Source organism: Zea mays, chromosome 10 (genome assembly GCF_902167145.1).
Source record: "Zea mays cultivar B73 chromosome 10, Zm-B73-REFERENCE-NAM-5.0, whole genome shotgun sequence".
Lineage (NCBI taxonomy): Eukaryota > Viridiplantae > Streptophyta > Magnoliopsida > Poales > Poaceae > Zea > Zea mays.
This window is the reverse complement of record NC_050105.1, coordinates 73,317,107-73,342,263: the sequence shown is the minus strand read 5'-3', so window position 1 is coordinate 73,342,263 and position 25,157 is coordinate 73,317,107. Positions and strand designations below refer to the sequence as shown.

At 46.8% G+C, this 25,157-nt stretch overlaps 1 protein-coding gene across 1 annotated transcript; it reads left to right on the top strand.

The window, feature by feature from the left end:
- The first annotated feature begins 16,210 nt into the window (after window positions 1–16,210).
- Window positions 16,211–17,204, top strand: LOC109943153 (skin secretory protein xP2). The gene has a single exon (XM_020546012.3). The coding sequence runs from the start codon at window positions 16,424–16,426 to the stop codon at window positions 17,015–17,017; it is 594 nt and encodes a 197-aa protein (XP_020401601.1). The 5' UTR covers window positions 16,211–16,423; the 3' UTR covers window positions 17,018–17,204.
- The last annotated feature ends 7,953 nt before the right edge of the window (window positions 17,205–25,157 follow it).

Sequence of the window (25,157 nt, the reverse complement as noted above, 5' to 3'; positions counted from 1 at the left end):
CATTCAGAGCTCGATAATCGATACACATCCTTCTTGTGCCATGTTTCTTCTCCACGAACAGGACAGGGGCGGCCCAAGGCAAGGTGCTTGGCTGGATGTAACCTTTATCTGTCAGCTCATCGATCTGCTTCTTAAGCTCAACCAACTCTGGTCCAGAAACTTTGTAGGCTCTTTTAGAAATGGGGGCGGTTCTAGGAATAAGCTCTATAGCAAACTCAACTTTCCGCTCAGGTGGCATGTCCGGTAATTCTTCTAGGAACACATCTGGGAATTCGGACACCACTTTGATAATCTTGAGTGAATCTGCCTCTTTGCTATCAATAGCCATTTGATGACAACTTCCTTTCCTTGGCTCAGGTGAGACTAACTCGGCTACCACTTCTTCATTTAGTGGGGACATCAACTTAATTGTCCTCTTATCACAGCTGATAATTGCTTGGTACTTATCTAGCCAATTCATCCCTAGGATGACATCTATTCCCTGAGTACCCATTACTATGAGATTAGCAAGAAAAGTTATCCCCCTTATTTCCACACTTACATTCAAGCAAATGCTATCGGCTCGAATTCTACCATCGGCTGAGTCAATTTGGATGGGGGTTGACATGGTAGTGATTGGAATATTATGTGCATCTACCCATGATGCAGTAATAAATGAATGTGTTGCTCCAGTATCAAATAACACTTCTGCAATATGGGAGTCAACTGAAAACATACCAACTATCATGCCGGGGGATTCCTGAACTGCTTCAGCCTCCAAGTGATTCAGTCTCCCATGGTTATAGCGTGGCTGAGAGCGGTTGCCTGCTCCAGGCTGAGACACATTCTGCTTTGCTGGGGCACTGGGGCCTAACTGCTGCTAGGCTGCCTTCTTCGGACATTGCATCACCCAATGGCCTTGCTCTCCACAACGGAAACATGCTCTGCTTCCACCTTGAACTGGGGCTGCTTGACTGCTCTGGTTGGTTGCTGGGGCGGGGAGGCAAGGTGCCTGCTGATTCTGCCTCTGGAACTAACCTCCTCCCAACTAGTTGTTTTGATGATTCTGCTGCTGGTGCTGGGGGTACTGCCTCTGAAACTGCTTCTATTGAGGTGGGCATTGTTTCTGTCTGAACTGTTGAGGTGGGTTGCCTAAGAAACGAGGGCGATTGCTACTTCCAGGCTGAGATCCACTGATCTTACGCTTGCGATCCTCCATCTCCTTGCGCTTCTTCTCTGTCATGATCGCTCTGTCGATCAGGTGCTGAAATGTGGGGAAGGTATGATTCATCAGATGATACTGCAGAGGATCGACCAAGCCTCTCAAGAAACGATACTGCCTCTTGGCATCTGTGTTGACATCCTCGGGAGCATAGCAGGACAGCTGCAGAAACTTGTCTCGGTACTCACTGACAGACATAGGCCCTTGCTTGAGCGCCAGGAACTCCTCCTTCTTCACTGTCATCAGGCCTGCGGGAACATGGTACTTGTGGAAATTGTCTCTGAATTCCTCCCAGGTGATGGCGTCGGGGTTGACATGGGTGGCGAGGTAAGACTCCCACCAAGACTAGGTTGCTCCTCTCAACAGACGGGGACCATACAGAACTTTTCGTCGCACTGAGCGGTGTGTAACTTCTGCTCCACAGTGCGCAGCCAATCTTCAGCATCCATGGGGTCAGAAGAGTGAGCGAACACCGGGGGATGACCTCTCATGAATTTAGCACACTTTTCCCTGGGCATCTGAGGCATCTGAGGCAGAGGTGGTGGTGGTTGTTGTTGTTGTTGTTGCTGCTGAATGGCGGCCAGAGTCTGACCGATGGCTTGAACTGCCTAAGTCTGCATTAGGAACATCTGCTCGATGGTCATCGGGGGTGGGGGTGGCAGCTGCTGATGGGGTGCCTCATCCTGTGGGGCTGCCTGCTCCTATTGAGCACGCCTTCCTCCTCTGCGCCTGTTGTCTGACATCTGCAGAATGCAATCGCACATCAGAACTGATCTTGCAACTTGCAGCATAAGAAAAGAGTATAGAATCCTTCCACAACACTGAACAGATGAACATCTTCACTGACTCCAACACAGATCAACACAGCTTCTCAGATAAAGAGGAAAGTAGAACAAAAGGGCTTCCCAACTAGGTAACTAATTTTATTAACATTCAACAGGTAAACCAAAGTACAGGGGATGCCTACATCCTGGCGACAGTCATTACAAAGATCCAAATCCAACATAGATCATCATGACAAACATAAAGGCACAGGATAAGCAAACTACCCTGTCTAACTAAGACTAACTAAGAGTAAGACTGATACTAAGACTATAGCTTCTATGTATATATTTTCGTATTAATTACAAGATCTGACGCTGACGATCTATGGTTCTAAATTTATCTTGGTCCTACAGTCGGGGTTGCCATAAGCATGGTGTCCACGCTGAGGTGAGCGGTACGGGTGCTGAGTCCCGACGGGAGCGGGGCAGCCATCCTCCAGGTGACGATGCTGCGCGCGCTCAGCCCGCAGCTGGGCGATCTCAGCACGAGCCCTACTCAGCTCATCTAATGCATGGTCTAGCTCCGTGTTTAGCACGACGGCTAGGTTGACTATGCTACTCAACCTAGGATTGTCCTCACCAACAGGTGAGACAACCACGCCTCCTATGCTGCCAGATGGGAGGCGGGAGTAATACTTCAGGTTGAGACCAACGGCTACCCCACCGAGCACTGAGCAATAGTGCGAAAGCGCACGCGCGTGCGGCATCTTGCATGGCTGCCTCAGCTGAGTCTCGCTCAGAGATGGAATAGTGCTATGAGCAGACCTCCGCACCTCGGAGACTGTTCTCCGGACGGCGCACCAAGCAGGTCACCTCCCAGCGGTCAGGGTAAACCCCGCGACTGTGCTGGAAGACAACACAGCAATACTCGATAGACCAAGTACGCCGGTCAAGTGTCCGACGTAGCAGGGTGTCGAGCGCGTCGTGGAAGTGACACCCGCGAGCGGCGTCGCGAGTGATGGGTCGAGCAACCCATCCTTCCAACTCTTGCTCCTCTGAAAGGTCGGTGTTGTGGCTCGAGCTGCTGTTGCCACCTCCATCGTCTGGGTCTTCTGCAGCAGCTACTCCAGTGGCTGGGGTGCTCAGTGGTGGTGCAGGGGGCGCCTCCAGCGGGAGCATAGGGGAGCAGCTCCTCACAGACTCTATCTCCTGCTGAAGCGAGAAAGAAGAGTCATGCTGCTCCAGCTCCTGTCGTCGACGCTCCTGCTCCTCGTGCAGGCGGTGGTGCAGCCTCTCCAAATGGCTAGACTGACCAGTCACTGGACGGCGAAGCGGAAGCTCAGCGAGACGAGAAGGCAAGAAAGGGATGACTAACTTCCGTGCAGTGTGTCTAAGACGAGCCATCTACAAAAGACACCGTAAGCATAAGAGTGAGAACAGAACTAATATAACCAGCAAGTAGACCATAAATAAATGAGGAATTAGAATAAAACAAAATTTTCGGCAAGGTGTAATAATATATAGTAGAACATAGGTTTGGTCGATATAACCAACTTTTGAAGGGATACCAAAGTCAAGGTGATAATAGGGGTCTATAATCCTTAGAACGACCATTCTACTCTAGGTTAGCGGTCCTACAGTCAGCACGGCTTTGATACCACCTATGTCACACCCGGTTTTAGAAGGCAAACCGAATGTGAACCATGTACGTGTCAGGATCAGCAATTCACGTACACAGCAGTTATATAACAGGACATCATCACACAGTGCTAAAATAATGACATAAAAGAGGGTATAATAGTCGATTACATCATGATGTCCGAGACATCCACATAGTCTTTAACAATAATCAAAGTGCGGAAAAGAAACGTAGATACACACGGCCTACACAGGCAGCCGACTGGGGGTTTGCCGCTAACCCACGCCTAGAACTCATCGTACTCTTGGAACTCCTGAAAGTCCTCCTCCACGACTTCATCTTCACCTGAGTAGTGGTTGCAACGTGGACAACCTGGGGAGGTTTGGTGTGTAAAGCAAGGGTGAGTACACATCAACATACTCAGCAAAATGTCCCGTTTGGCTGTAGTGGACTAACTTTATGTGGAGTTAAGTCAAGCAGTTGCTTTTAGTTGGTCAGGTTATTATTTACTAGTAGAAAGCTAGGTTTTAGCATTAACCCAAGTTATTAACCCGATGTACCCTTTCCAAACGGAAAGAATACCACTTACCAGTACCATAGTCATAATCAAAACCATCATCCTCATCACCACCTGTAAACCATACATCTCTGATCAAGTATCTCTAATCAATGGAGCTCCCTTGGCCGCTCATAACCACGAGCATGGCTGATATATCAGTTTCATAACACTCTGCAGAGGTTGCGCACTTTACCCACAAGCCGTGATTCCCTTTTGCCTCGGGCCGATCAAACCCTTAAACACTACCAAGGTGAATAGGCAGGGTCTCACTACATAGCCTTTACAAAGATTCCCTTGGGCTGTAGCCGCCCGTTAGGTTTCCTAAATGCACCGCACTCCTCCCCAAGGGGCGAACCAACCTTGGCAGAGCAAGCCGCATACATCGAGCCCCATTAACGGCATGACGGCGAAACGAACTACACCACAGTTCCTCTAATTACTCAGCTAAGGGCGTCCCACTCCACCCTCATGGTTGCACTGTTTTCCCGGACGGTCATCCAATGAACATGTCCTTACGGAGAGGCACTCAAGAAACAGCTCGAGTCCCTTTAAGGGCCACAAGTACCATCATCATAATCAAAATGGAAAACAGTGTATCATAGAGAATCTCATCATGTTCATTGATTAATGTGAAGCACTAGCATTTAGCTAAACTGAAATAACCCAACCAGAATAGGTAAACAAGGACAAGATAGACAAAAGCTAGTCAATCCTTAGGTATAAACTGTGTAAATGCGGGGAATGAATTATAAGAATGAGTAGGACATAGATGGGTCAAGGGACACTTGCCTTCACCAACCAGTTGCTGCTCAGGGTCTTCACCTGCCACTCCTTCGGACTCCGCCAACTGATCGTTATCTATACGAGTTTCAAACATACATTCCACAAGTTTTAATACAAAAGAACAGTACACCAAACAATAGAATGCAATAAATAGACAGACGTTCGACGCAGGGCTCACACCTACGACTAAGCGAGAAAGAGAAAGTAACGGTCGAGGCCACGGTCGAAGAGCGATCACGTCACGCGATTATAAATTAAAATACTCGTCTAAACAGAATGGTATTAATTTAGCTATCGCATTAAGCATAAGGTAAAGTCATGTTCCATATTTAATTATTATGAACAGATTAAGGTAAATCAACACGAGACTCTTGCATTAATTATAAATAAACGTTAAGCGTCGCACGACGAAACGCACGACAGCATATGTCATCTGAACTGAATTTAAAATGAAACGTCGTGTGATGAAGCGCGCGACACAACTCATTCATAAAGATGAATTTAAAATGAATCGTCGCGCGACGAAGTGAGAGCACCTAGAGGGGGGGTGAATAGGTGATCCTGTAGAACTTCAAAAACTTAAGCCACAAAACTTGGTTAATTGTTAGCACAGTAATTTGCCAAGTGGCAGAGAAGGATCTCAACACAACACAATAACCAAGAGATATCAATCACAGAGATGGCACAGTGGTTATCCCGTGGTTCGGCCAAGACCAACGCTTGCCTACTCCACGTTGTGGCGTCCCAACGGACGAGGGTTGCAATCAACCCCTCTCAAGCGGTCCAAAGACCAACTTGAATACCACGGTGTTGCTTTGCTTTTCTTAATCCCGCTTGCGAGGAATCTCCACAGCTTGGAGCCTCTCGCCCTTACAAAAGATGTTCACAAAGAATCACGGAGCAAGGGAGGGATTAGCAACTCACACACAACACAAAGATCACAGCGAATACGCACACACAAAACCCAGACTTGAGCTCAAGAGACTAGCACACTAGAACGGAGCTCAAATCACTAGAATGTCGAACAAGTGCGCAAGAATGAAGTGTGAGTGATCAATAATGCTCAAAGGATGCTTGGTTGTGTCCTCCATGCGCCTAGGGGTCCCTTTTATAGCCCCAAGGCAGCTAGGAGCCATTGAGAGCAAATCTGGAAGGCCATTCTTGCCTTCTGTCGTTTGGCGCACCGGACAGTCCGGTGCACACCGGACAGTCCGGTGCACACCGGACAGTGTCCGGTGCCCGATTTCCTTCCTCAAATGGCGAAGCCGACCGTTGGCGGCCTTGGAGCCGTTGGCGCACCGGACATGTCCGGTGCACACCGGACAGTCCGGTGCCCCCTTCCGACCGTTGGCTCGGCCACGTGTCGCGCGCGGATTCCGCGGCCGACCGTTGGCTCACCGGACAGTCCGGTGCACACCGGACAGTCCGGTGAATTTTAGCCGTACGTCGTCGGCTAATTCCCGAGAGCGGCCACTTCGCTCGAGCCAGCCTGGCGCACCGGACACTGTCCGGTGCTCCCAGACTCAGCAGAGTCTTGGCTGCTCGAGCCAAGACAATTCCAATTCGATTTTTCCTGTTTCCAGCACTTAGACACAATATATTAGTCCATAAACAATATACTAAGTCTGAGAAACATACCTTTATTCTTGATTTGTACTTTGTCCACCTTTTTACACTTAGGCACTTGTGTTGGACACTAAATCACCAAAACACTTAGAAATGGCCTAAGGGCACATTTCCCTTTCAATCTCCCCCTTTTTGGTGATTTATGCCAACACAACATAAAGCAAGTAGAAAAAGTACAAAATCAATTCAAATTAGAACTCAAAATTGTTTTGATTCAATTTGACATATATGGATCACTCTATGCCACCACTTGGTTTGTTTTTGCAAATCAAACTCAAATTTCTATCTCTAAGTCGAAACCACTTGTAGAGACATAAAGAGAGTCATTCCAAGAAAAATTGATTCAAGATTTCAAAAACTCCCCCTTTTTCCCATAATTAATACTTCTCCCCACAAGAAGCCAACTTTTGACAAAAGAGTTTTGACAACCCAAAAGTTCTATTCTACTATTTTCAAAATCTCTCAAGTGGTAGCTGATCCATTTATCGCTTTGGCCTTTATTTTCTCCCCCTTTGGCATCAAGCACCAAAACGGGATCAATCTTGGCCCTTTAACCCCATTGCCTCACCAAAATCTTCAAATAAGAACACAAAGGCAATAAGAGTATAAAGATGAACTTGGAGAAGTTACTCTTTTCATCGGAGTGCAGTGGAAGTCTTGCATGGTCCAAGTCCATCTTTTCCCTTTCAATTCTCCTTGGAGACTAAAACAACCAAACTCAAGTACATGGTTAGTCTCAAAGGGTCAAGTTGTAGCACAGCTCCCCCTAAATATGTGCATCACTTGCAAACAGGACTTGTGAGGTCCAGGGAGTGTTTATACAACTTGAGCACCACAATAAGCAACAAAATGCAGAATGAACATGATCAAAGGCATAAACACATGTATGCTACATTTCAATCCAAGTTCCGCGAATCTAAGATATTGAGCTCACTACGCAGCCTACAAAAGGTCTTCTCATCTAGAGGCTTGGTAAAGATATCGGCTAGCTGGTTCTCGGTGCTAACATGAAACACTTCGATATCCCCCTTTTGCTGGTGGTCTCTCAAAAAGTGATGTCGGATGTCAATGTGCTTTGTGCGGCGGTGCTCAACAGGATTTTCCGCTATTCGGATAGCACTCTCATTGTCACATAGGAGTGGGACTTTGCTCAGATTGTAGCCAAAGTCCCTGAGGGTTTGCCTCATCCAAAGTAGTTGCGCACAACACTGTCCTGCAGCAACGTACTCGGCCTCAGCGGTGGATAGGGCAACGGAGGTTTGTTTCTTAGAGTTCCATGACACCAGGGACCTTCCTAAGAATTGGCACGTCCCCGATGTACTCTTCCTATCGACCTTACATCCAGCATAGTCGGAATCCGAGTACCCAATCAAGTCAAAGTTAGACCCCTTTGGATACCAGATCCCGAAGCAAGGCGTAGCGACTAAATATCTAAGAATTCGCTTCACAGCCACTAAGTGACACTCCTTAGGATCGGATTGAAATCTAGCACACATGCATACGCTAAGCATAATATCCGGTCTACTAGCACATAAATAAAGCAAAGAACCTATCATGGACCGGTATGCTTTTTGATCAACGGACTTACCTCCTTTGTTGAGGTCGGTGTGTCCGTCGGTTCCCATCGGCGTTTTTGCGGGCTTGGCGTCCTTCATCACAAACCTCTTTAGCAAATCTTGCGTGTACTTCGTTTGGGAGATGAAGGTGTCGTCCTTGAGTTGCTTCACTTGGAACCCAAGGAAGTAGTTCAACTCGCCCATCATCGACATCTCGAATTTCTGCGTCATCACCCTGCTAAACTCTTCACAAGACTTTTGGTTAGTAGAACCAAATATTATGTCATCGACATAAATTTGGCACACAAAAAGATCACCATCGCAAGTCTTAGTAAAAAGAGTTGGATCGGCTTTCCCAACCTTGAAAGCATTAGCAATTAAAAAGTCTCTAAGGCATTCATACCATGCTCTTGGGGCTTGCTTAAGTCCATAGAGCGCCTTAGAGAGCTTACACACGTGGTCGGGGTACCGTTCATCCTCGAAGCCAGGGGGTTGCTCCACGTACACCTCCTCCTTGATCGGCCCGTTGAGGAAAGCGCTCTTCACATCCATTTGGTTCAATCTGAAAGAATGGTGAGCGGCATATGCTAGCAAGATACGAATTGATTCTAGCCTAGCCACAGGAGCAAAAGTCTCCTCAAAGTCCAAACCTGCGACTTGGGCATAACCTTTTGCCACAAGTCGAGCCTTGTTCCTCGTCACCACCCCGTGCTCGTCCTGTTTGTTGCGGAACACCCACTTGGTTCCCACAAAATTTTGCTTGGGACGAGGCACCAGTGTCCAAACTTCATTGCGCTTGAAGTTGTTGAGTTCCTCCTGCATGGCCAACACCCAGTCCGGATCTAGCAAGGCCTCTTCTACCCTGAAAGGCTCAATAGAAGAGACAAAAGAGTAATGCTCACAAAAATTAACTAATCTTGAACGAGTAGTTACTCCCTTGCTAATATCACCCAATATCTGGTCGACGGGATGATCCCTTTGAATCGTCGCTCGAACTTGGGTTGGAGGTGCCTGAGGTGCTTCTTCCTCTTGAACATCCTGTGCTCCCCCTTGATCATGCGCCTCCACTTGAGGTACCTGTTCGTCATCCTGGGTTGGGGGATGCACCATAGTTGAGGAAGACGGTTGATCTTGCTCCAAATGTTCCTGAGGCCGTACATCTCCAATCGCCATGGTGCGTATCGCGGCCGTTGGAACGTCTTCTTCATCTACATCATCAAGATCAACAACTTGCTCTCTTGGAGAGCCATTAGTCTCATCAAATACAACGTCGCTAGAGACTTCAACCAAACCCGATGATTTGTTGAAGACCCTATACGCCTTTGTATTTGAAACATAACCTAATAAAAACCCTTCTACGGCTTTGGGAGCAAATTTGGAATTCCTACCCTTCTTCACTAGAATGTAGCATTTACTCCCAAAAACACGAAAGTACGATACATTGGGTTTGTTACCAGTCAGCAGCTCATATGAAGTCTTCTTGAGGAGGCGGTGAAGGTAGACCCTGTTGATGGCGTGGCAAGCCGTGTTCACGGCTTCCGACCAAAAGCACTCGGGGGTCTTGAACTCTCCAAGTATAGTCCTCGCCATATCTATGAGCGTCCTGTTCTTCCTCTCTACCACACCATTTTGCTGAGGTGTGTAGGGAGCGGAGAACTCGTGCTTGATCCCTTCCTCCTCAAGGAACTCCTCCACTTGAAGGTTCTTGAATTCGGACCCGTTGTCGCTCCCTATCTTCTTCACCTTGAGCTCAAACTCATTTTGAGCTCTCCTTAGGAAGCGCTTGAGGGTCCCTTGGGTTTCAGACTTATCCTGCAAAAAGAACACCCAAGTGAAGCGGGAAAAGTCATCAACAATAACTAGACCATACTTACTTCCTCCTATGCTCAGATAGGCGACGGGTCCGAAGAGGTCCATATGCAGCAGCTCCAGAGGTCTTGACGTGGTCATCACATTCTTGCTGTGATGTGCTCCTCCCACTTGTTTACCTAACCCTTTTATCTTGCCTTGATTTCCATCACCGAATATTATTGAATCTTGGGAATCTTTATTCTTGACGTAGGAGGTGAACATCTTCTTCTCCCCCGTCATATGGTTTGTGCATCCGCTGTCGATAATCCAGCTTGAACCCCCGGATGCATAAACCTGCAAGGCAAATTTAGGCTTGGGTCTTAGGTACCCAACTCATGTTGGGTCCTGCAAGGTTAGCACAAATATCCTTAGGGACCCAAATGCAAGTTTTGTCTCCCTTGCATCTTGCCCCTAATTTTCTAGCAACTATCTTCCTATCCTTTCTACAAATAGCAAACGAAGCATTTAAAGCATGATATATTGTAGAAGGTTCATTAACTTTCCTAGGAACATTAACAACATTTCTCCTAGGCATATTATGAACAACATTTCTCCTACCAACATTTCTATCATGCACATAAGAAGAACTAGAAGCAAACATGGCATGAGAATCAAAGGCATTATATGCATTACAACTCCTATAACCATTTCTAGATTGTCTCCTATCATAGTACATAAAGGCATGGTTCTTTTGCACACTACTAGCCATAGGGGCCTTCCCTTTCTCCTTGGCGGAGATGGGAGCCTTATGGCTTGTCAAGTTCTTGGCTTCCCTCTTGTAGCCAAGTCCATCCTTAATTGAGGGATGTCTACCAATCGTGTAGGCATCCCTTGCAAATTTTAGCTTGTCAAATTCATTCTTGCTAGTTTTAAGTTGGGCATTAAGACTAGCTAATTCCTCATTTAATTTGGAAATTGAAACTAAATGATCACTACAAGCATCAATGTCAAAATCTTTACACCTATTACAAGTTTCAACAATTTCTACACACAAATTAGATTTATTAGCTACTTCTAGTTTAGCATGTAAATCATCATTAAAACTTTTTAACGTAGCAATAGTTTCATGACAAGAAGATAATTCACTAGAGAGCATTTCATTCCTCTTAATTTCTAGAGCAAGAGATTTATGTGCTTCTACAAATTTATCATGTTCTTCATACAACAAATCCTCTTGTTTTTCTAAAAGCATATTCTTGTCATTCAAGGCATCAATTAATTCATTAATTTTGTCTACCTTGGTTCTATCTAATCCCTTGAATAAGCATGAGTAATCTATCTCATCATCATCACTAGACTCATCCTCACTTGAAGAAGCATAAGTACTAGTATGAGTGCTTACTTTCTTCTCTCTTGCCATGAGGCAAGTGTGACGCTCGTTGGGGAAGAGGGATGACTTGTTGAAAGCGGTGGCGGCGAGTCCTTCATTATCAGAGTCGGAGGAGGAACAATCCGAATCCCACTCCTTTTCGATATGTGCCTCACCCTTGGCCTTCTTGTAATGCTTCTTCTTCTCCCTCTTGTTCCCTTGGTCCTGATCACTATCATTGTCGGGACAGTTAGCAATAAAATGACCAAGCTTACCGCATTTGAAGCATGAGCGCTTCCCCTTGGCTTTGGTCTTGCTTGGCTGCCCCTTGCGACCTTTAAGCGCCGTCTTGAAGCGCTTAATGATGAGGGCCATCTCCTCATCATTGAGCCCGACCGCCTCAACTTGCGCCACCTTGCTTGGTAGCGCTTCCTTGCTCCTTGTTGCCTTGAGAGCAATGGGTTGAGGCTCATGAATAGGACCGTTCAACGCGTCGTCCACGTATCTTGCCTCCTTGATCATCATTCGCCCGCTTACGAACTTCCCAAGAACTTCTTCGGGCGACATCTTGGTGTACCTGGGATTTTCACGTATATTGTTCACCAAATGAGGATCAAGAACGGTAAATGACCTTAGCATTAGGCGGACAACGTCGTGGTCCGTCCATCGCGTGCTCCCGTAGCTCCTTATTTTGTTGATAAGGGTCTTGAGCCGGTTGTATGTTTGGGTTGGCTCCTCGCCCCTTATCATCGCGAACCGTCCAAGCTCGCCCTCCACCAACTCCATTTTGGTGAGCAAGGTGACGTCGTTCCCTTCATGAGAGATCTTGAGGGTGTCCCAGATCTGCTTGGCATTGTCCAAGCCGCTCACCTTGTGATACTCGTCCCTGCACAAAGAGGCTAGCAACACAGTAGTAGCTTGTGCATTTTTATGAATCTGTTCATTAATAAACACAGGGCTATCCGAGCTATCAAATTTCATTCCACTTTCCACAATCTCCCAAATGCTTGGATGGAGAGAAAACAGGTGAGTACGCATTTTGTGGCTCCAAAATCCGTAGTCCTCTCCATCAAAGTGAGGGGGTTTGCCAAGTGGAATGGGGAGCAATTGAGCATTTGAGCTATGCGGGATGCGCGAATAATCGAAAGAAAAGTTTGAGTTAACCGTCTTTCGTCTATCGTAGTCGTAGTCGTCCTTTTGGGAGGAGGAAGATTCGTCGCTGTCGTAGTAGACAATTTCCTTGATGCGCCTTGTCTTCTTCTTCCTTCCGTCTTTTCTTTTGTGGCCCGAGCCTGAGTCGGTGGGCCTGTCATCATTGGGCTCGTTGACGAAGGACTCCTTCTCCTTGTCGTTGATCACCATCCCCTTGCCTTTAGGATCCATCTCTTCGGGCGGTTAGTCCCTTTCTTGAAGAGAACCGCTCCGATACCAATTGAGAGCACCTAGAGGGGGGGTGAATAGGTGATCCTGTAGAACTTCAAAAACTTAAGCCACAAAACTTGGTTAATTGTTAGCACAGTAATTTGCCAAGTGGCAGAGAAGGATCTCAACACAACACAATAACCAAGAGATATCAATCACAGAGATGGCACAGTGGTTATCCCGTGGTTCGGCCAAGACCAACGCTTGCCTACTCCACGTTGTGGCGTCCAAACGGACGAGGGTTGCAATCAACCCCTCTCAAGCGGTCCAAAGACCAACTTGAATACCACGGTGTTGCTTTGCTTTTCTTAATCCCGCTTGCGAGGAATCTCCACAGCTTGGAGCCTCTCGCCCTTACAAAAGATGTTCACAAAGAATCACGGAGCAAGGGAGGGATTAGCAACTCACACACGACACAAAGATCACAGCGAATACGCACACACAAAACCCAGACTTGAGCTCAAGAGACTAGCACACTAGAACGGAGCTCAAATCACTAGAATGTCGAACAAGTGCACAAGAATGAAGTGTGAGTGATCAATAATGCTCAAAGGATGCTTGGTTGTGTCCTCCATGCGCCTAGGGGTCCCTTTTATAGCCCCAAGGCAGCTAGGAGCCGTTGAGAGCAAATCTGGAAGGCCATTCTTGCCTTCTGTCGTCTGGCGCACCGGACAGTCCGGTGCACACCGGACAGTGTCCGGTGCCCGATTTCCTTCCTCAAATGGCGAAGCCGACCGTTGGCGGCCTTGGAGCCGTTGGCGCACCGGACATGTCCGGTGCACACCGGACAGTCCGGTGCCCCCTTCCGACCGTTGGCTCGGCCACGTGTCGCGCGTGGATTCCGCGGCCGACCGTTGGCTCACCGGACAGTCCGGTGCACACCGGACAGTCCGGTGAATTTTAGTCGTACGTCGTCGGCTAATTCCCGAGAGCGGCCACTTCGCTCGAGCCAGCCTGGCGCACCGGACACTGTCCGGTGCACCACCGGACAGTCCGGTGCTCCCAGACTCAGCAGAGTCTTGGCTGCTCGAGCCAAGACAATTCCAATTCGATTTTTCCTGTTTCCAGCACTTAGACACAATATATTAGTCCATAAACAATATACTAAGTCTGAGAAACATACCTTTATTCTTGATTTGTACTTTGTCCACCTTTTTACACTTAGGCACTTGTGTTGGACACTAAATCACCAAAACACTTAGAAATGGCCTAAGGGCACATTTCCCTTTCACGAAGCGCGCGACGCAGCACATCGACTAAACTAAAATAAAGAAAAATGGATTAAACTGAAAGTTGAACGTCACGCGACACAGTCGCGCGTGCGCGAACATGTTGTGCGCGCCGGGGGCACGCGAGCCACGCAGGCGCGCGGGGCACGAGAGCCGCTGGGGCATGCAGCCGCAGGGGCGCGGACGCGGGGCCGAGACGACGCGCGGGGCGCGGGCGGGGAGGGCACGCGAGGGTGCGGCCAGGACGGTGCGGGGGCGCGGCCGAGGGAGGCGCGCGGCCAGGGGCGCGGGGGCGCGCGGCCAGGGGAGGGCGCGTGGGGTGGGGGAGAGGAGGAAGAAGAGGAAGGGGAGAGAGAGAGGAGGGGGCTCACCACAGGGATCCAAATTCCGGCGATCAGCGTCTCCAAATCCTAGGGCACCACAGGGAAGAGAGAGAGGTGGGAGGGAGAGGAAGTTGTGCGCAGGAGAATTGAATGAGGGGAAAGAGATTAGGGGAGGGGGTGCGGCATAGGGAGGGGCAGGGCGCCAGGGGCGCGCGGGCCAAGACCGGGCTAGACCGGGTCGGGCTGGGCTGGGGCGCACCACGGGTCAAAATCCCGTGGCACGCACAACCACATATCGGAATCCAATTCGCGAAACAAAATCCAAAACGAGACTAAGCAACACACGCGATTAAACACGACATCAGACAAAGAAATATGATTCGGCATGATGCAACACCCATGTCAACTTAGGTTTTGTTTACACACGATATAGACACCAGTCGCTATACTGCTTTGAAATTGGGAAGAAGGAGCGAAACGGGAAAAGAAAAGTGAGTAACGTCTGAATTTGGTGAGTAAAAAGAAGAAAAAATTCTACCCCCAAATTCAGGGCGTTACACTCGGCTTCTGGCTACCAAAAGCTGCTGCAGACTGCCAAATGCTCCAGCTTTTCAGCCCGCTTGTATAAGAATCGCTTTGATAAAACCCGTTTAAAATCAACATGAACACAAAATCGATTGAGTTGCCACGATAGTAGGAATCTGTCGCTTTCTAGATCCTAAACCCTTTGGACCACTTCATCATCCTCCGCACGTAATCCCCACGATACTCAGATTCTTTCCACAACCAGATTCTCAGAAAAGCTGGTCAGAAAAAAGCTGAACCAAATAGGCCCAGCATACCGTCTAGTGAGTCTCCAACTAACCTAAACGTGATTGTGGCACCTTCTATTTTGACATGAAATTGGTTCTAGCACCTTGCTAATTGTGGTTGTACATCGATCTGATGAAGCGACCTGTGCATAGATATTTTTTGTTTATTACTATCTAAATATTTTGTTTTTCCCCTCTGTTTTTTCTTGCTTCAATTTTTGGAAGGAGCATCAATTTTTTACTACAATCGTCTGTGGCTTGATGCTATTCTCAATTACTTCATCGACAGAAAAGTTACAATAAGTGGTGAATTTAACACATGATGCTATTTGTTGCAAAGACTTAGTGACGCTCCTTATCATCTTGATAGAAATTCATTTATGCAATATTTTTTTGTGATGCTGGTTAGAAAATAGAAACACATGGCATTTTGGTTGAGCTTATCTCATGCTCCTATGTGAACCACAAAAAATTTCATGTTGCTAACATGTATTTGCTATGAATGTATTCACCATTTTACATTAATAAAATGTTCAGATAAACAAAAGCAGTAATTTGGATAGTAGCTGCCAATAATATGGATTACTTTTATAAATACCCCTGAAATTCTACGAATCAACCTGTTGTCCTACGCACTTCTCTGTCCTATCTGCATTCGGGTCCACATCATCTTCGTCCCCAACCTCCCTCCCCACGCCGCCTCCCGTGCCCTTCCCACGACCTGCCTCCCTGAAATTCTGTATTGTTTGTTGCTAGAGAATTTATAAGATTGAGATCAATAATATGTGATATTTATTTTTATGTAATCATTGTGCATTAATACTTTGTCGAATATTTTGTTTACGGTTGCAATGCCCGAGCACTTGACCAGTATACATTTTTGGACGGCAAGTACAGTCTTCAGCCACCCAGTGGCACGGGTGTACGGACCAGATCGTTCGTACGTACCTAAGGCCACACGCTTGAGCGGATCAACGCTCAAACTTTGTTCTCGGTAGCCGCTTTGAAGTGGTAAAATATACGCACGAAATTGAAGTTGACTGCGGACCACTTCAATGGTCGAACCGTCGAAGTCAGACGCCACCCCCAGTTCCCCACTCGCTGGCTCGCTGCCTCCGCCCATGCCCATCGATCGCCCATACTACTATAAAGCAGCGCTCCTTCCATTCCCAGCGCAGACCGCAGAGACATCCACCGACGCCGCCAACGCATCGGCATCGGCACTTGGGCAGCAGCTCCGGTTCATCTACCCTCGCAACGCCGCAAGGGAGCGATCACATCGATCGTCACCGAGACAGACCCTGTTCTTCGGACGCATATCACCAACAACTCTCCAAGCCAGCCCGGCCATGGCGTTGTCGCCGTCTGCGCAAGCGACAAGCCCGCTCGCGCGCCAGCTGCTGCGCCACGTGTCGTCCGGCCTGGTCGCCGCCGCCTTCCACCGCCCAGCTCCAGCCATCAGTCTGCCAAGCGCGCCGCGGGGAGCGGACGACGTGGCCCTGGCGGCGTCTCACCACCAGCGGCTCTGGCCCGCTCCGTCACCGAAAGGGCGCCCCGGAGCCCCGAGGCAGGGGAGCGGCGGGCAAGTCCACCACGCAGCTCCGGCGATGGCGACGATAGCAAGCGTAGTTACGCCGCCCACGAACGCCCTGACGGCGGCGACCACGCACGTGGTGACGCGAGGACCCGCCCGGCCTGGTCTCCCGGCACAAGGCGGCGGTGGCAAAACGCATGGCGCACCGGCGGCGGCGAAAGCGCGCGCGGTTATGCGAGGACCTGCTCCGCCGGCCCGCCCTAAGGAAGGCAGCGGCGGAAAGGTTCATGTCGTGTCCCCGGCGGCGATGTCGAGCGCAAGCGTGCTTATGCGAGGGCCCGCACCGCCTGGTCACCCGGCAGAAGGCGCCGGCGGCCGTGGTGGAAGCATCCACGCTATCGCTTCTTGATTCTTCAGATTGAGGCTGCTATTTTTCCTTCGACGTCTTAGCCTGGTGGTCCAAGTTTTTGACGGTGAATCGTACCAAAATTTTCAGTAACAGTTGGTATTGTAAAAATCAAAAGTGAATGAACTCGTGATTTGGAAGAACCGTCACATTTACTTTACTCGTCAATAAAATACATATATTTATGCTATATTGGTTACTTTTTTCATATAAAAAACAAGGCAACATAAATTAAGAATTTAAAACCTCCGTCCTCAAGTTATCGCTTCTCCAAAAGGATAACTTAAAGACGAAGACATAAAGTGGTGATATAGATGAAGCAATATTATATGAGATGACGATGAACAGTGAAGCATGATACTCATCTCATATGTCTTAGCATTATTTATTCCATCTTTTCTCATGTTAAACAAGTTTACTAACGTACCTTCGACTTTTTTTTGCATAAGATAGCTCGAAGATACTTTGAATGTTAAGCTGGACGAAGCTATAGGCCTATATAAGGTGACTTTATGCATGGCACTCTCCACCTATTTATAGGAAAGTTGTACAACTTCGTATGAAATTACAAACATACTTACAAAGTTCATACACATGATTTACAAATATAACAGGGGCATTATTGTCTTTTTCCTTTCTATCTTGCTACACAAGTCTTGGACTTATTCCCCTTCATCTCTCTTTGCGCTCGAAGCTTTCTCCAAGACGAGGCTAGCGACCTCAGCTCGCACCTTCGTTGCATGCTTGTATAGATGAAGCTTCTTTACACGCTGCTTTGGCCAAAGGCCATCTTCGTCCATCCATTGCTATATGCCTGAAGCACATTTGCTTACACCGAAGTAAATATGTTTTGAGGACCTTTGGCAAGGCAGGCTCCCAACAGTAGCCACTTGCGGAATGAGTTTGATTCTTCATAATGAGCTTAGATCACCAAAATCATTATTGGGAGGCCTTGCACCAAAGGCCCGAAAACACCTTCTCGAAGCTCGTTATGGAGAAGGCGAAATACACAATTTGGTACAAAGAGAGTTAGACTCGCAGTCCACCAGACGGGGAGAAGGTGAAGGCGACATTGCCTACGCGCGCGAACTTTTTCACGACTCGCACCTCTGCACGCCCACTTATCAGTATAAAAGTGATAGAGCGAGTCGGAGCGAGTCACATTTACTGCCCCCAACCACTTGCTGCCAAAATTTTCTGTGACTCCGAAACTCTATCTAACACCACTTCGGAAGTAGTTTCGACATAACATCTTCGGGCGTAATTCCCTTAGATGGTGAGAATCCGCTCGACTGCTAAGTTGATCACTCCTACTTCTTCGAAGGCACTTTAGGATATTGTGCCCATTTTCGAAGCTATGAGAGCTTCGTCATCAATGAGACCTGTGAAGGAGCTCCCGAGGGATAGCCCATTGAAGCCAAGCTATATTGAGATAGGTCGATCCATCCTGAAGGGAAAAGATTTGCAAACTATGAAGAAGCTTGGTTACTTCAATAGCAAGCTCAACGTGCGGCTCCCTGGTGATGGTACACTTTTGTGTTTTAAGTCCAATGCTCATGTCCTTTATCGACCGCCACATCAACTATCAATAATTATCAACACTAGTACTAACAAAGTGCTCGTGCGTCGCTACGATTCTCTTTTATGTTTGAGTATAAAATATAAAACACAAAGACGTGTATATTATTGGCTAGGTGAATTTGAATGTATATTTAGAGCCAACAACCATGGTTCAAATTCTCATTTGTGTATAATTTTAGCTTTTTATCATATAAATGTGGGGGACAACAATGGTCCAAATATTTCTTCACAATTTGTTAGGGCCCTAAATTAATTTTAGTTCCAAAATGAATAGAAATATGATCTGATCCGATTTTTAAATTTTATAGTGTAAAATTTAGAGTCGATTATCACCCCTATATAACTAAATTCATAGAAAATTTAGAGTCGATTATCACCCCTATATAACTCGAGAGCACTTAAGGTTATCTAACATATGTGGTTGCATATGGCACCTGTGAGTAGGAGCCAAAGATGGGGAAACGGGTACCGCCTCATTTATAGGCTCTGCTAGTGGAAACCTAGAGGCAACGAGTTTGATGGCTCACTGCTATAGGTACGGTGGCTGCGATGCTCGCTGGCTCGCTGCGACTCTTTTGGTTTCCACAAGAGCTGCGATCTTTTGGTTTCCACAAGAGCTGCGAATGCGAAACTACAGGTTACGATGCTATGGAAGATGGTGCTGCTAGCCCTTACCGTAAGCTGTTCTTTTTATAATTCTTGCCAAAAAATCAAGATTAAGTGGGGTTTTAAAAACCTTGCTCCTAATCAAGTAGAGGAGCTTCTTTGGAACACATAAATTTCACGTTGTACATATTGAAAATTAATATGTACTGCAAAAGAAACAATTTTATTTGAGGCACCCGTTACCATTAAAATTTTAAAGCAAAACGCAGCTACTAGACTTCATAGAAAAACTAGGTACGTGCCTGTGCGATGCCACGGATCGTGATTATAATGATGACAATGTTGGGGACCTTCGGCATCCGAAGGTCCTCAAAAACAGGATTTAACAGTATTTCTGGAGTATAATGTGTGAACAGGTATCTTCGGACTCAAGTCGGCATCACAGTAGACCAGAATAATACGAAGGTTGGTACAGCGCCGAAGGTGTGAGCAGGAAAGCTTCGGCGTGACAGCAGAAAGTGAAACCGACTTAAAGATGAAAAGGCTATTTAGACCTCGACAGATTACTATAGAGTTATTATCAACTGTAAAGGGCATGAATGTAATTTTATATGGGTTGTGTCCCGCGCCTATAAATAGGTGAACAGTACTCCCGTACTGTTCACGCTGACTTGGCATTCGCTTTTTGCGTCACGCTTGTACTATCATCTCCTTCCAGTTGAAGGTACACTTGTAATTCAATGATATTCCTGTTTATACCTAATAATAATAGATAATTGTTTATGTTGTCTTTTATATTCCTTACATTTCATCCTTCGTCACTGTATGATGAATTTATGGAAATACGTCATTTATAACCTTCGTCCAGAAACCATTATATCCTAAAGGAAATAATGCTTCGAAGGACGAAGGGCTTTAACGATTAACATTTTCTATGTTGCCTTGTTCTTAACTCATAGCATTTGAGAACAAGTCCCCAACATTGGCGCCCACCTCCGGTGAACCCACTTCCACTCTTCGAGTTTTTTGAACACCTTCGGCGATCATAAACCTTCGTTATGGCGCCGAAGAAAGATTCAGCGACTGGGGCTGCAGCTCTGCAACCACTGGATCACAATCAGGAGACAATCTCCCTTCGGGAGGCCCGAAGCCAGAAAAGGAAGGCTGTCAGCCCGACACCACCAGAGGACGAGATAGATCAAGAAATCAGAGATATGGAAATGCTTCATCAACAAGTACAGAGGAAGAAAGAAAAGATGGCCAGGCTAGCTGAACTGCAGAGGCAGATAGACGAAGCCTCTGAAGAAGTTCGTTATCTTGCTCAGGATGAACAACACCGAAGGCCTCAGCACCAAGACCTTCATCAGGAGGGTTTTCCCAATGAAGATGACTGGTATGACAATTTCCATCATGGGAATTTTGTTTTTGATGATGCTTCTCCTCTGTCCGCTGAGCTGCAGGCTACACCTTGTCCTCCGTCCTACAAGCCGCCTCAGCTTCCCGTATTTGATGGCCACTCAGACCCGAAGCAGTTTTTGATGAGCTATGAAGCAACAGTATCTTCATATGGTGGCAATGCTGCAGTCATGGCCAAATCTTTCGTTATGGCTGTCAGGAGTGTTGCTCAAACCTGGTATTCCTCCCTTCGACCAGGAACGATCACTTCATGGCAGAAGCTGAAGGACTTGTTGTTAACTAGCTTTCAAGGGTTTCAGAAGAAGCCGGTCACTGCTCAAGCTCTGTTCCAGTGCACCCAGGATCACGAAGAATACCTTCAGGCGTATGTCCGAAGGTTCTTGCGTTTGAGGGCACAAGCACCAACGGTGCCCAACGAAATTGTCATTGAGGCCATGATCAAGGGGCTTCGGCCAGGACCATCAGCTCAGTACTTCGCTAGGAAGCCCCCTCAAACTTTGGAGAAGCTGCTCCAGAAGATGGACAAGTACATTCGGGCCGATAATGATTTTCGCCAAAGGAGGGAGGAGGCTTTCAGGTTTTCTGAAATGACCAGGGGCTTCGGAGGGAGGTTCTACCCGAGGCACGTTAGATCAATTCATAACTCTATACAAAATGATGATAGAGGGAGCCAACAGCAAAGGCCACAATGTTCCTCACAGGCTTCGGGGCAACAGCAAGGCTCCTTCCGACCACCAGCTCCAAGAGGTAGAGGCGCCAGGGGCTTCGGAGGAAGATTTGGCGATCAACCGAGAAGAATCTTCTGTTTATTCTGTGGTGAGAACAAAGGTCATACCACCAGGATGTGCCATGTTACCATCCAGAAGCAAAAAGAAATAGCCGAAGCGACAGCACAACAGGTTCAGCCGAAGCAGGTCATGCACACTGCTTCGTATCATTCGCCTTACATCCCAGAGTATGTAGGCAATCACCCTGCAGTTTCTGTTGCTTCGGCGAGTCAACCTCAGGCTTCCTGGCAACAACCTCCGCCTCCACCACCGCTACAACAAGGCCAGCAGCCAGAAGGGAGCCAATATGCTCCACACCAAAGGGACTTCAGAGAGCAGTCCGAAGCTCGCACAGTCAACAGCACTGTGCCAGAGTCAAAGCATATCTATTGACAAATATCCTACCTTAATAGCAATCTTTTTCATTCAGTTTTATTTTCTGTAATAAAGGACTTTGTTCAGGTTTCATGTAAATAGTTTCGTTGATTCACACAAGGAAAATATATCTTCTTCACAGGCTTAAATTGTTGAAAGACGTGTGACAACAAAAAGGACCTTCGAACTATTGAAAATTCTTCGGAGTATCAAAAAGTCGTTCTAAGGAACGCAGAGTAAGTTTGCCGAAGTCACAAAAAGCCGCTCCAGAGGGAGCGCAGTGTAAGTTTTCTGCTCCAAAGTCGTTCCAAAGGGAATGCAGAGCATACAGCGAAAAGTCAACGCTGATACCGCCTAAGTAAAAGGCGAAGCGCGAAAAGTCAACGCGAATACCGCTGAAAGTAAAAGGCGAAGAAGCTTCTAAGGGAGGCTTACAGCGAAAAATAAACGCTGATTCCGCTGAAGTAAAAGGCGAAGAGGCTCCTAAGGGAGGCTTGTAAAAGATTATGTGTTTTATTGCAGGGATGCGTGTGCATCTTCGGAATAAGCATCGCCTCACATAACATAACATCATCGCATCATGTCGCATAGCATAAGCATCATACATCATGTTGCATATGGCACAAGAGGTGGACACAATATTAATCTACAGAAGAACGTTTTGAAAAAAGGGAAAAATCATACTGTCACAAGGAGATACATTATTGATCTTCGGAGGTGTAGCTTCGGAAAATATTTTCATGAAGCCTGGATATTATTCATCAGAACACTGGATATTGTTGAAAAATTCTTCTTCACGAAGCATGAAAAGAAGGGAAGGTGCTTTTTCGTCAAAGACTCAAAAGCGGTACGTATAAAGTTTCATGCATCGTAAAGAATTAAGCAAGAAAAAACAGGTATATTACATTCAGGGTTACAAAATGTTACAATATATTACATCTCAAAAGTTTTTACAATAATACTTAATCCTCTCTCAAAACGACTTCTGCAGCCTCGTTTAGGAGCCGATTGACGACTTCGTCCATAATAGCTTCAGCCATCTTTTTTATTTCGTCGTCTCCTTTCGGCTGAGGGTCCGAAGGGGCTTTAGCAGAATCTGAAGTAGAACAGGATACGGCTACATTGCTATGATAAATTGCAAACGAATCTTAAAACCTAAAATTACAGCACAATAAAAACTATTAGTTAATACCTAATTGACCTTCGGGCTCTGCGCTCTTCTCAGCAGCCTCAGCTACTTCTCTAGCATCGTGAATGCCCTTTTCGCTTCTTTGAATAATCTCTCGGGCCATTTCTCGGCCACCATTATCCCAGATATCGGTGAAAAATTTTCCACCAACCATGCTAGCTTCGGCCGATGGATCCCTTGCATCTTCGAAGGACAAAGCACCTTTGGATTGCGCTAGAATCTTTACATGTTCGCAGCCTTTTTTCTCTAAAATAGTGGCAATTCCTCTGGCACCCGAGAAGGCACATATATCTCCACGGCTATTTAAAATTTCTTCAAAGGCTTCAGCTTCGTGGTCGATCCATTCGATGGGACCTTCGGGATTGCCTCTCGTAAAGTTTTCCTCACTTGAGAATGCGCCGACCTTGGCGAAGCTAGCCCTTAACTTCTTGACACATTCTATAGATTTGTTATAGCATCTCTTCTTGGACGACTGAAGCTCTTCAACAGTTCCTTCTAAGTGATCTGCCCATTGGTCGCTGAGTTCTCGCTTTGTTTCTTCAAGTATACGTTCTTCCTTGGCTCTGGCCAGTTGTTTCCGAAGATCTTCAAGTTCGCGTTTATGAGCTTCAGCTTGACCTTTAAAAGCAGCTTCGTCTTCCTTTATTTTATTTATCAATGAGTGTAATATTTTATCTTTCTCGAGACCTTCGTTCCTCAGTTCAAGTACTTCGAAACGAAGGTTGCTCAGGGCTATAGTACACCCTTCGTCTTCAGCATCTTTCTGTGCCCTGAGGGCATTGCTAAGTATCAGGCCCTGCAAAGAGAAATATGTGTGTGTCAATAGGTTTAAACAAACGAAAAATTTTGGTCTCAACAAAAAATGCAAAGATTCCATTTGTTGCACCTTCAAGCTATTATACGCCAGGCTGTCGGCCAAATCATTTTTCGACAGCACTGAGAGCCCGTCTTCCAGTGTTGGGAATCCGAAGCTCTTGCTCATCTCCCGACAGACAGAAATCTCTTTGCTGTCAGGGAGACAATACAAAAAGTCTTCTTCTCCATTGCCATTGAATATTAATGCCCCCTTTGGATACTTCAGTTTTTGGGCGTAAAGTTGGGCCTCTTGTTTTTCTTTTTCTGATAGTTGTTTCCCCGAAGCATGGCGAATAATATAATCAAGGACTTTGGGAGATGCTTCGGGGATAGCAGCACTGATTTCTTCAACAAAAGTTGGCTCTGCAATTTTTTCTTCTTCGAATTCCAGGGATTTTATTTTCGTGGGTTCTGAGGACCCAGCTTCGGCTTCAGTTTCTTGTTCTGGAGCCTTAGTATCAGAGATTTCAGTTTTTCCTTCGGGGATGACAGCAGTCTCCTTCGGAGGTGTGCTTGAAGATTTAACTGTCTCCAGAACATCTAGCACGTTGACCATTCTCTTCCTTTTCGGAGTCACTGCTGGCACCTTTTGGTTTTTTACTGCCTCAATATTTGCTGCAGGACTCAAAACTTCTGATGTTTTTGATCCCTTCGTTGCTTCTTTTACTTCTTCCATTTTTTCTGTGGACGGCGCTTCGGCCTTCTCTTTCGTTTCTGATAACAAAGTCTTTGATTGTTCCAATTCTATTTTTGTTGGCATTTCGGCCGTTTCTGTGACTTCTGGCAGCAAGGTTGGCTCGGTTGGTTTTTCAGCTTCGGTGGCCGAAGAGGTTTCTCCGGTAAACTCAGGCACCGAAGCCGGTTCAATATAGCGCGGCCGATGTGTGAGGACCTTTATCTTCTTTCTTTTCGGTTCTGGCTCGCTAGGAGCAGTTGCAGCTTCTTCTTTTGCAGAGGTTGTGTTTTTTCTCTTCTGCCTTCGAATGGGATAGCAATAGTCAGGGTAGACAAACCCGATTGCATCAAATACCCGATTTAGCCTCTTCTTTTTTCGGCCTCCGAAGGATGCTGACATGCAGTGTCTTCGGCCTTCGAATAAGCCCCAAGCAGTTCATCACTTAAATTTTCAATGCTTTTTAACCAGTCATCATCTGGCTCAACGAATTTATCTCCAAATTTAAAAGTGTATTTCAACCTGATAAGTCCACCTTCGTCGGCCTCTTTTATGGTTTCTTGTGGCATTTCCCATTTCTCCGCGAGCGGCCATACCCTGAAGGCGATATGCTCTTGTACTAAGTCCCTCGTTCCAATAAAAGAACAGATAACGCCGAAGGCCCTCTGGCATTCTTCGGCA